The 12,481-nt window shown below is 45.9% G+C and overlaps 1 protein-coding gene and 1 non-coding gene across 3 annotated transcripts in view; one reads left to right on the top strand and one right to left on the bottom strand.

The window, feature by feature from the left end:
- The window catches only part of Il17rd (interleukin 17 receptor D), a 56,954-nt gene extending 47,986 nt beyond the window's left edge, over positions 1 to 8,968 (bottom strand). For both annotated transcript variants that reach the window (XM_051176743.1, XM_051176744.1), the window contains exon 1: positions 8,738 to 8,968. In XM_051176743.1, coding sequence (XP_051032700.1) covers positions 8,738 to 8,863 — 126 coding nt within the window. In that variant the 5' untranslated portion in view covers positions 8,864 to 8,968. The remainder of the gene's footprint in view (positions 1 to 8,737) is intronic.
- A 2,720-nt stretch (positions 8,969 to 11,688) lies between these two features.
- LOC127216180 (U1 spliceosomal RNA) lies at positions 11,689 to 11,851 on the top strand. Its single transcript, XR_007834001.1, has one exon. It is a non-coding gene; the product is annotated as a U1 spliceosomal RNA (small nuclear RNA).
- Positions 11,852 to 12,481: the final 630 nt, after the last annotated feature.

Genomic DNA, 12,481 nt, shown 5'->3' with positions numbered 1-12,481 from the left:
TGAGTGGAGAATCTAGTGTCTACCAAGTAGAGATGGAGATGAAGAAGGGAAATAAAAGCCAGGCTTGGTGGTATATACCTGTAATTTCAGAACTTGGGAGGCTGGAGGCTTGAACTTTGAGACATCCTAGGCTACTTAGTGAGTTACAGGCTAGCCTCAGCTACAAGCATGGCTTGGCTGCATTCTTACTAAATCTGGAGAGTATAAAGACTTCATTAATGCAGACTTCGTGTGCACAGGTAAAATAAACACCCAAAGAAGCTGCACAGAGAAAGATCCTCTGAAGCTGAGAAACTGAGGCAGAGAAAGATGTCAACTTTCTGAGATATGAGCTTCCTAAGGTGGCCTGCAAGCAGGGCCTTAGGCACCCACTTGTTATTAAACTGCTTTTGCTGGAGTAACCACAGCTTAGGCGAAGGTAAGGTGGGTTCCTGTTTCCTTGTGTGGAATTAGGGTTGTGTCGAAGATGCAAAGGACAACCAAAGGCTCAGTGTTGTAGGCTCAGAATCCATCCCTGCTCTGTCCTGCTACAACACCACATTCCTACTCCCCATCTGGTGAGGAATTTTCAGGGACAGAATCTGGCATAATAGTACAGCATAACAATGCTTGGGTTTTTTATTTGTCTTTTAAGTCTCTGAAAAAAACAAACAAACAAACAACAAAACTCTTGCTTTCAAAGAAGTCTTTGAGAGATTAGGATACTGAGCAGTTACTACAAATTCTAACCCAAAGTGTCAATGCCCCACCCAGAGCAAATGTGTACACCCCAGAAGGCCATAAAATGTCACCAGCAAGATAAGCAGGCTGGTTGCTCTTACATTTGGTCTGCATTGTACTGCATTTTTCTCAGATTGAGGTGAGAGCTGGGGAGAGAAACCAGAAATCATCTGAATGGAATAAAACCCCAGGGACAAAGTTTGTAAACCACATGGCCCATCTTAAGAAAGTCACCTTCCACTCAAAGCTCCCCAACACACACACACACACACACACACACACACACACACACACACACACACACACTATCAAACCTCGACTCCTCAGAACAAGAGTCTAGCTCAGAACAGAAGTCCTCTGCCACAGCCAGAACACTAGGGAATGTCTACAAAACAGACAAAAACAGACCCCTTGGGAAAAGGTTTAACAATATAAAGTATTTTTTATTGCGTTAAGCATCAAACCCATGGCATATCAAGCCCAAGACCTCTACTACTGAGCCACTCTACCCTCTGTTATTTTTTAGCTGGGAGTGAGTGGGAGTTGTACTTAAAGCCTAATCCTTCATGACTTCCAAAGGGTTCATTTGAAGATTCGTTTAATGGGACATGTAAATATCCACTTAAATACTTTAGTGATACCTACCAACATCCATTCCCTTTTCAAAACTGACACTTCATTCATGGCTTTTCAAGTAACTACAATGTGGTAGTTTTAATGCAAAGCCTCATGTTTAATGTCCATTAAGTCAGGTTTAGAATGGCCAGACGTAAAACATGATTCTACTATATTAAACATCCAACAAAAATCACCACCTATTGCTCTTCCACTCCTCCTGTAAAGTCATATGCAAATAGGATATTTCAGCATTGGGCTCACCATAAAAGACACATTCTGCAAGCATGTAGAGCTGAAGTAGTTTTCATTTACACTATTAAGTCAGAAAATTTATAGGCCAACTTCCGTTTCAGAAGAGAATTACATGTGTGTTCACATCACATCTTTATTTTGTCATCTACTCTGTGATTTGCTGAAGACAGATGGTATCTATTAAGTCCCCCCCTTAAATGTTGTAGCCTTAATTAGCTACATCCACCTTCCCTCAACATTTCCAAACAAGGAACCAAAGAAAAGGGAAGCCCTTTTTACAATGGATACTTTGAACAATGGAGTTGTAAATGTTAAAATAGTTGTCTCTACTAGAGAGACTACAGTTAATTTTTTTAACCTTTCACAAAAGTAGGGTCTAGCCAAAGCTTTGATTTTTCACTCTATTACAATTTTTAAATTGTTCCATTTTTAGTTTCCTGATTTGTGTTGTTAATTAAATCTTCAAGATAATCCTTGAAAAAGAACTAGTTTCCCTAGAGATATTCAAGGCATCAGTCAAGTTGCAAACTTCTCCCATGGATTTTTGTGAACATGAGACCCACAGAGACCTACATACACAGTAGCTGAGTGGCTAGCCCAGTGTGGCAATCTATGACTAGACACTGTGTCCTAAACATGATTAAGAAAGTCTGTTGATTGACCCAGTTTAACTTGCCATATGTAAATAAAACATCCCAATTTTAATTTATAATTGGGTTCCCCTCATTTAAAAGAGGCCCATTTATCCACTGAAGACTTTTAGTATGAATTATGTCAACTGGCTACAGTTTGAGAAACATAAGAAACCACCTAGTAGATTCCTAGACATGCCCCCCCACACACACACACACACTATAATCAGCAGTAAGACTATTTGCTTCAATTGGATACGATCACTCCAGTGCTTGTGTCTTTTCAATCAGCTGGTGGCCCCTGCCGGGTTTAGAGTGGCAGAGGGGAAGTGGCCTGTGGTTAAACAGAGGAAATACCAAAGCATTTTAACAGAGCAAACAGTCTCTTAGCTTTGCACCAGGAGGAGCTTCAAAGGCTTCAGCCCTGAGGAGACAATGTGCTATAGGGCCATCAGTCACCTAATCCTGTGTCAGGGCCATTCAGAACTTCCTGACAGCCACAGATAAACCCTGCCCTAAAGGACAATGAATGTCTCCCACTGGCTGGGCAAGTCTGGCCTCTACAACCAGACAAGGAAGGCTGAAGGTAGAGACATTCCACATTGGGGGAAGATGCAGAATGGCAAAGCCGGGAATGTCAGAGGAGCAAGAGAGGTCTGTCTTAAGGACAGCCTGGTTACCTGCCATGTGTAGCTGAGCCCGCCCTCAACACACACACACACACACACACACACACACACACACACACACACACACACACACACACGCCTCATACAATGGCAGGTGCCCCCACCCCCCCCCACCCCCGCTTCCAGAAGCCTGAAAAGCTATCCATCACAGCCAGGCACAAGAGGCAGTGAGGAATGAAAGAGTAATAAAATTGTTGATGGAGTGACCCCAGCCAGCAGCAGACCTCTGCTGGGATGGGCGGGGGGGGGGGGGGGGGAGGGGGCGGCGCACAGTGAGTGAAAAATTCAGGGACTGATGAGGGGGAAAGGGCTAGAAAGGTAGAAAGGGAGGGAGGGAGGGAGGGAGGGAGGGAGGGAGGGAGGGAGGGAGGGAAGAAGGAAGCCAATACAGTTTAAGCCAAATGAAGCAAGAAAAATATTTAAGTTAAAATGAAGACTGAAAACAGCATGAGCAGTTCTTTCCTTTGTAGGGAACCTGTCTGTTAGGTCTGAACTGCGGAGACAGATTTGGATCAGACAGTTTTCCAGACAAACCCAGCTGTTCTGCAGAGGAACCCTGTGGAAGTGTCAAGTGCCCTTCTTTCCCAGGCCTCCCTCTCTAGCCCTAAGACCAGAGGACCCCACCCATGCCAGGATGCCCTGCCTAACTAGCTCCCAAGAAACACAGCCCCCACTCCCTGAAATGCCTCACTTCTGGTACTGTTGTCTAAGTCATTTAAAACCAAAATTTTTGTAAATATTTAGAAAGTATTTTCTCTTCCTCTCCTGACTTTGGAGACCTATCACTAAAGCGATGTTCTCATCATTGAGATGGCACCAGAATCATCTTACCCCAGGACCTATTCCATGGTAACTCCTGGGCTCTACTACTCTCTCATTCTGGTCCCATTAGCCCTGTATCTTCATTCTAACAAATTCCCACAGCAATTCTGATACCAGAAGCTTCTGGGTATATGTCTTTGAAAAGCCAGCTTTGGGAAGAAATAATGCTTGGAAGCAGTACCCATTCACCTGGCTGTACCAATGAGTTGATAACTAACACAATGTTCCAGATACTTCAGGACCTTCAGGGTTGGATGGATGGGGGATGGAGAAAATGAAAGAAAACAGGCTAAGGCCAGAGAGGTACCTAACCAACTGCAAAATAGGCTGGAAGAAAGCATCGTATGTCTCATGAAAACAGCTCCAAAAAATTGTGTCAACTCAAAACTAAAATATTTTTTACCTAAGAATTCTGTATGACACAAGAGTGTCTGTGATGTGGTCCACATGACAACAGAACACAAAGACCAGATACAGGGCTTAGGAGTCATGAGACATGACATGCAAGTGAATGAAAATGCATCCAATTCAGAATCAAATAAACATGCCTGGGCTCCCAGCCAGGAAGAATGCTTGGATTGGACTTTTATCAGGGACCTAAATTTTAACCAGCTGGAACCCCACCACCACCACCATACTACCCTATTCCTTTCTACCTTTGGAGATGAAATATTTGCCTTAAATGGGAAACTTGTACATCATTGTATGGTGCCAGCATAGTTTCCAAATTGCTAAAGACAGTCTTTTGGGGGGAAGGGTTCAGACACGGTAGAACCAGGGAATACATATGACATCTAGGGTCAGAAATGGCTCAAAGGAAAAGCTACTAAACAGAAATTTGTGAGAATGGATTTCTAGGCTTTTGGTTCATTTGTTTGTCTGTGAGTTTGCTTGCTTTTTAAGTTAGGGTCTCATTATGTAATAATCCATGTTAGCCCAAAATTGACAATATAGTCTCCAAGCTGGCCTTGAACTCTTGAGCCTCCTGCTCTGTCTCCAAAGTGTATATGGGTATGACCCACAAAGCCTGACTTTGGAACTCCTGTTTTTAGCAAGACAGAGGGAGGTTTCAGAATCTCTCAGCATGAGGGGTTGACACATTAATGGTATTCATCACAAATAGAACCATTCCATCATCAAGAAGAGTTGAGGCTAGGGAAATGATTCAATGGGCACAAGCAATGCTGGGCAAGCAAGAGGACCTGAGTTTGAATCCTCATCACCCAAACAAAAAAGTCAAACATGGCCACCCATGCTTATGTGGCTTCTGTGCTAAGAGGAGCAGGGACAATCACTGAGGCTTGCTGGCTGACAGCCTAGTTCCAGTACCAGTAAGAGACATGTGACCAGTGAATAAAACAAAGTAATAGAACAGGTCTCCTGACATCCTCTGGCCTCTATGTAAGTACACACCTGCACAACCTAATCTAGTAAATCAATTAAATAAAACACACACATCAAAAATAAACAAAATAAAGTGCCAGGTGGTAATGGTGGCCCACACCTTTAACCCCAATACTCCGGAGGCAAAGGCAGACAAATTTCTGTGAGTTCCAGAATAGCCAGGAATTTTACCTAGAGAAATCCTGTCTCAAACAATAAAAGAAAGAAAAAGCAACCTAAGTAGTAAGGATTTCAAGCTGGTGTCAATAGCCCAGAAGCTTCACAAACTATTACTCCTTTGAAAAAAACAGTGTTTATTATTCAAAGCACAACTTTACCCAGCAAAGACTAGAAGGGTTTTTTTTTTTTCTCCTTCAGATAGTTGAGGAAGTGTGCCCACATCTCATTTCTAAAACACTGAGCTGTGTCTCAGATGGTATCTATCCTTTAATTACCCCACAAGTAATAGGGAGGTTGTGAAACCTGACCACTTCAACCAGGCCAGCCTATGGCCCCTGAGAGACACTCTCCTGGCTACAACGCCTTTAAATCCTGGGAAAATATCCAGTCCTACAGCTGCCTGGGTTTCTGGCCCAAATGCCCTATGAAAATTAAGCAGGGAATTCACTCATTTGTTATCCAGTGCCCAGACCCTGCACCACCTTCAGGCTCCAAGGCTCAAGGTTCTAAATGAAACCCAGGATACCCACTTCTGTTGGAATTACATATAATTTACTCTTACTCCTTATTTTGTTTGCTTGAGGTAGGGTCCCACTATGTATCTTTGGCTGGCCTGGAGCTCGGTATGTAGGCCAAGCTGGTGTTGAACTCACAGAGATCTGCCTACCCTCTGAGTGCTAATATCCTGTAGCACCATCCACCCATCTTTATTCCTTATCCTTGCCCTGACCCTGGGGATGCCAGGCAAGCACTCAACCAATGAGCTACAGTTCCCAAACCCCCTCCCAGCCTTTGCTTTGCTTTCTTTCTTTCTTTCTTTTTTTTTTTTTTTTTTTTTTTTTGGGGGGGGGGCACAGGACACAGCCATCTTCCTGCCTCAGCCTTTGACTCTTACATATTTATATGGACCCAGAGTTGAGACCAACATGCACAGAATGAGTAGCAGACCCTGTGAGAGAGGCAGGTATGACTCAAATATCCCAAGATTCTGAACACTAGTACCTACTAGAACCCCATGACAAAGCAACCTCTGGGACATCTTAATTAGTGAGGTGAGGACGGGAGGGTTTCCTGCAGGAAGCCATGATAGAGCTCAGAGAAGTCACTAAAAAGGTAAGAAGCAAAAGGATGATATTTTCTCCAAGTTTTTAATGTGGCTGCAGCTGTGTACCTACTGCACACAGAACACAACAGATGTTGCCCTGGTGTTGAGATCTCCTTGCCTGCCTCCCACTGGAGATGAACCCAGACCTCAGGCATGCCACACACATGTTCTGCTGCTGAGATGTATCACCTCCAGCTCCCTCCCTCTCTCTTTCTCCTCCTTTCCTTTTCCTTCCTTCCTTTCTTCCTTCGAGGCTAGCCCTGAAACTCATTCTGAAGCCTAAGCAGGTCCAAAACTTTTGATCCTGCTGCCTCAGCCACCTGAGTAACTGGGACTACAGCACTAGGCTCAGCTCTTCCGACTCTTCAAATCATTTAATAAAGGATTTTGCAGAAAGATTGCAGGATCTACATGGTCTCAACCAAGATTATAGGGCTCCAAGCTTTGACACCACCAAGGAAACTAAGCACACAAAACTGGTGAGCACCAAAGAGTAAGGCACCTGAATGAGAAAGCAAAGCACAGGGCATGGCATTCTGGGAGGGCTTCCCTGAAGAGGCATCACATGAGCGGACTGTTAAACCAAGCAGGGAGCTCTCAGGACAGAAAACAGTCAAGATGGAAAGCACAGGCTGGCTGTGTGAAAGGAATTGGAAGCCGGACAGGGAAGGAGGGGCGGTACAATAAGGAGGGTGGGTAAGCTAGGCCTACTTTCACATGTACCAAGCAGGCAATTACAGAAAAAAGGAGCCATGGGGAAGAGCCTGGAATCTGGGATATGGCCCAGAAGCTTCCATGCTCATCCAGGAAGGGGATGGTGACCCAAGGAAAGGGCTGTAGTAGTCACCAAGACAGGAGCTGTTGAGATCACTCCAAGGAAGCTAGGAATGTGGGACCACATCAACAGGGTGAGGATGGGGACAGTTATCGAGTGATACATTCCTAAAGAACAAAAACACTGCTTTGGCTTTTTCAGAAACAACTATACACCCAACGTTAAAAATTTACAAGCTTCATGCATTCTAGGCTACTATAGAAAAGCAGCACCTGCCAGTCTAGATCTAAAATCTTACAAGAGAATTAATAAATCAACATGAAATCGCCTTAAGGAAATTGAGAATCTGTTAAAACTAACAGTGAGGTTTTATTGCAGTGGAATACAGTAAGAAACCGTGAGGCTTTATTCAAACGGAAAAGAAGAGTGGGAATCGTTGACCCGTAGCGGCCTGCTCTTACCTGGTTTTCTGAACTGTGGTTCTGAGAAGTGAGCCAAGTGTCCCTCCTAAGAGGTGTCTGTACTGAGGCTGTTAGTAGAGTCCACGGGAAAGGTTAAGACAACCTTGGTCTAAGCAAACTGCTCCAACATATCCCTGAGCCCTACAGAAATCAGCAACATACCCATTCCCCTTCCACTTTCTAGGTAAGGAAACTGAGACTGAGCACTCCAGACATGCTTGGGGCTGCCCGAGTGCAAACTGCGTTCTTGCAAAAGGGTTGGAGGTGTGAGTGGCCTGACTTTCAGTGTCCTTGTCTCTGTGGAAGGCTAAAGGTCTGCTGACCAGGGGAAAGCACTACCCAGACAACATCAAAGGAATACCAGCTCTGATGAGAGGGCTTCCAAGTACACGGAGAAAGCCTGGGCGCCACCAGTGTCAGGTCTGGGGCACCTGGTGGCGCAGACAAACCTTCGCTGCCTTTTGGCCATGAAAACATCCTCAACTCAAACTGAGGCGCGTTGACGGGTAGCGGTGGCATCGTGAGACCTGCAGGCAAAGTCTCTTACTAAGTTAAGAATCCGCAGTGGGGTAGGAAGGAGTAGGGTGACCGAGCTGCTTAGAAGGAACAAAGCAACTGAGAGAAAGTGGATGCATCGTTCCCTAGCGCTCCAGGTTTCCTTTCCTGGATGCCCAAAGCAGAGCTGTGGACTGGAGGTCCAGGGCACGAACCACCAGCTCCTTAGAGCACCCGTACCGCGACAGCCCGGAAGATCCCAGTCCAGGACGCGCAGCCCCGGGGCAGAGAGCCGGGAACAAAGGGTGGGGCGCACGGCCCCCACCCCGCCGCCCAGCCACCCGCCCTCGGGAGTCGGACCCCAGCCAGCGGCCGCGCCTCATTAGCAACACAAAGCCAGGGGTCGGCGTCCCCTTTCATCCGGAGCGGGACCGGAGGACGCGCGCTCGGGGACCAAGACGCGGGATGGGCTGGAGGAGCCGGGACCCCACTGACCGTAGACCGCGCGCCTGGAGAGCTGACGGCCCGGGTTCGCCTGTCCGCGAGCACCTGTGCGCGCCGCACGCCCCCAGGTAACCTGGGGTCGGAAGAAGCCTTCGCCTTACCCTCCAGCCACAGGTGTCGGAGCCCCTCGTGCGTCCCGGGCCGCCCGCAGCCACTGCCAGCTGCGAGCCGTTGAGGCAGGCGTTGACAGTGAAGAAGAAGGAACAGAGCTGCAGCCACGGGGCCATGGCCAGACACTCGCCCAGCGGGTCCCTTCTCCGCTCGGCGGCCGCCTGCAGCTCGCTTCTAGTCCCGAGTGAGCGCTGGCAGCCCGGGCAGCGGGCGACCGTCCACACCGAGCATGCGCGCCGGGCTTCGCCCCGCCTCTGTCCTCCAGGCCCCGCCCCCAATCTCCGTTCTTCGACCTGGTCCTGCCCCTCTAGCCCGCCCCTTCTGTCTTGGCCCCGCCCCGCAGCCACTGAGACTCAGGCAAGTTTCAGCCTCCTCACAAAGGGATTTTTTTTTTCATCCAAAGGATTTGTCCAAATGATGACTGCTCCATACAAAAACTTGGGGCGACTCAAAGAATATAATAATAGTAATTTTAAAATTAATTTAATGAGTACATGCTTTTCAAACGTCAAGTTACTTCTTGCATCTTACCAACGACACAGGAAAATGTCAGTATTAATGTCAGCATAGTAAGGCCTGTAAAGAAATCCTGGCTCTATGTTTACTCCTGGGACCTAGGACAAATTACTTGCTTCCTACACAGCGCCGTTCCCTGCAAGACAAAATGAGGAGAAAGAATCTTCAGCCTGGAGAGTTTTGTTACAGGTTATAACCACAAACTGACATGCCCAAGTAGCTAGAACTGAAAATTGGTGTTCTTCACAGACACAAGTCAAACTTACCTTGGGGAGTATGTGTTATCATTGGAAAAAGAGGCAAAGACCTCCTTTGGAGGACCCATAGTAGTGGCAGCTTCATGACTCTCCCATGTACAGTACATGTATCCACCCTGGACACAGTAATGACTTTCTAAAAGGAAATCCATTTTGGTCTTCACACTGCCTTTTTTTTTTTTTTAATCTTTGACTGTATTGATAGCCCCCCTCTACACACTCAACTTTCTTTTAACTGTCACTTTGTCCATCCTTTGCATCCAAGAGGCTGGAAATCATTCCTTCTTCTAGCAGCGCTCAGGGGCTCTTTAATCCCAACACTCAGGAGGCAGAGACTGGTAGGAATGTTTCAGTTTGTATGTCATTGTCAGGGTACTCAAGTGTTCGAACATGCCCAGAGTGGGTAGGCACTTATCCTCATTATGGGTCCATGAGGTCCACAGAAGACTGCACTCCTAGATGAGCCTGCCCCATGTAGACACTCCTGTGCACACAGCTCCTCCCATCCTCCTTCAGACTCTGAATACCTCTAGTCATTCAGAATCCCCTTAGAAAAAGCTATCCAGGCCAGGCTGTGGTGATGCAAACCCTTAATCCCAGCACTCAGGAGGCAGAGACAAGAGGATCTCTGTGAGTTCCAGGCCAGCCTGGTCTACAGAGCTATTTCCAGGATAGCTAGGGCTGTTACACAGAGGAAACCCTGTCTCGAAAAAACAAAACAAAACAAACAGACTATCCAGGGTCAGGCTTACCACAGGCTGAGATGTAATCAGGATGACCTGGGTTTTGGTGAAAGACTGAGGAAATCATGAGGTTATTGGTTCCTTAATCTACATGCATTCCTGCCCATATGTGTTCCTTAACCTACTAGTCAATTCAGGCCCAGGATTTTCTGTTATAATCAGTAATTTTAAAATATCCCTGCACATTTAACTTAATTTTTTTCCTCATTTTTTAAAGAGTATGTTCCTAACCTTCAGGTTTCTGATTTATGAACATTAACTACTACCAAACTGCTCATTATCTCATTGTCTTCCTAATTGCTTCTGTGGTTGGTAATAAGATGGTTCTAATTTCAACCCACTCTCCCTCCTGCCTGCCTCACCTTCCTGTCCTCAGTGCCTGACCTGCTACTCAGCCTGGATCAGTAGGCAAGAAACTACCATTGCTAAAAAGATGTTGATGGGTTGGGAGTATACTTATCAGCTATTTGGACATCTTCCTTTGTTTGATGTTGTATTCTGGGGGAAAGATAGGAGAGGAGAGAGAGAGAGAGCAATACATGGAGTTTATAGCAGAGAGCCTTACAAACAGTATTGGAGAGATGACATGTTGCCTCCTGTGTTTTATTCAAATTACCTGGTAACTTTGTGGCTGTGAAGACACAGCCACCCTCCCATTCCTTGCTCTCACTCAATTCACTGTTGAACTTCCTTCCATTACACTCACTGCACAACAGCTGGCAGCCTTGGGACATATGTTGCAGAGTCCAGAGTGCGCTATACTTTTCTGAACAATGTGGTGGGTACAGAAAGAAAGTTTGTGTCCAGACTAGAACACAGTAGAAAGGCCAAGAAATGAAAGGCCCCCAAGCACGGGTGGAGGAGCTGCACACATCAAAGAGTCTGATTGAGTCACTAATTGGCATTTGGTAATACCATTGCCATTCTGGTGTTCTGTAGAGGCTATCTTCTCTTACCCCTTGCTCTTTGGAATGTTGAGTACCACAGAGAGGCTGGGAAGTGTTCTAGCCTGGAAAATGAGGAAAAGAAGGGGCCAGGACCCCAGGTGGCCTCCTGGATCATGATTTCCTCTCTACAGTTGAACCTCAATGCTGTAGAGATGAACAGGGTCTGCTCCTGCCCACCAGGTACAGATGGCTGTGGACCATTTACAGCCATCCCATCCGTCCCCATTCCCACCTGGCTCATTTCTTTGCTCTCGGGTCTGTCATTCTGCTTGGCACTGACCAGTAGACAAGAATCTACTGTCATCACCAAGAAGAGTTTGATGATCTGGGAGTGTAGCTCCGTGTACAGCATTTGTCTAGCAAGACCCTGGGGTCATCCCTAGCATAGCCAAAAGAAGAGAAATGTTGCTGAGGACAAACAAATACAGCAAGCTCATTTCTTCACTTTACCAGAAACCCAGTCAAATAGGAAACCTCCTTAATACCTGGCAGGGAAGATACCATGATGACCAAGGGGTTTTCCCTAGGGTGAGGCTTATCCATTGCATTTGGAATGTGCTGACCCCTGCCATTCCCCCAAATTCAGGAAACTCCACTGCATAATTTGTGATAGTAGAGGACTGTATTGGCACTCTCCCCTAAAGAGAGAGAGAGAGAGAGGAAAAATCCTTAATTACAAGTACTGGATTTTGTTAGAAGTCAAATTATGCCATGAATGAAGATAAAATCATCACAGAAATAACAAACCTCTTAAGCCAATACTATCTTAAAATTTAAACCAGTAACCTGAAATTCTAAATTATCTTTGGTGTTATGATACAGTAGTATATATGTTTTCTGAAATAGTTATGACATTAAGCCAGACATGATGGTTTAACTTGTAATCAAGCTTTTTTTTTTTTTTTTTTCCTTTTTAAAGACAGGGTCTCATGTAGCCCTGAATGGCCTGTAACTCACTGGGATCAAATGCTTGCACCCCTTCACCTCAGGCTTTCCCTGCAAGCTTAAAACTAGCCTGAGTTTGCTGGGTGGTGGCACATGCAATTAGTCCCAGCACTCAGGAGGCAGAGGCAGGCAGATCTCTGGTCTACAGAGCAAATTCCAGGACAGGCTCAAAAGCTACAGAGAAACCCTATCTTGAAAAACAAACAAACCATAACAAACAACAACAACAACAACAAACAAATCTAGCCTGAGCTACATAATGAATTCTAGGCCTGTCTGGGCTAAATGGTGAAACTGTCTCAAAAACAAAACAAAATAAGGACGGC

The sequence above is a fragment of the Phodopus roborovskii genome, unplaced genomic scaffold (assembly GCF_943737965.1).
Source record: "Phodopus roborovskii unplaced genomic scaffold, PHOROB, whole genome shotgun sequence".
NCBI lineage: Eukaryota > Metazoa > Chordata > Mammalia > Rodentia > Cricetidae > Phodopus > Phodopus roborovskii.
Note: the sequence above shows the minus strand (reverse complement) of the source record. Positions and strands in the feature narration are given on the sequence as shown.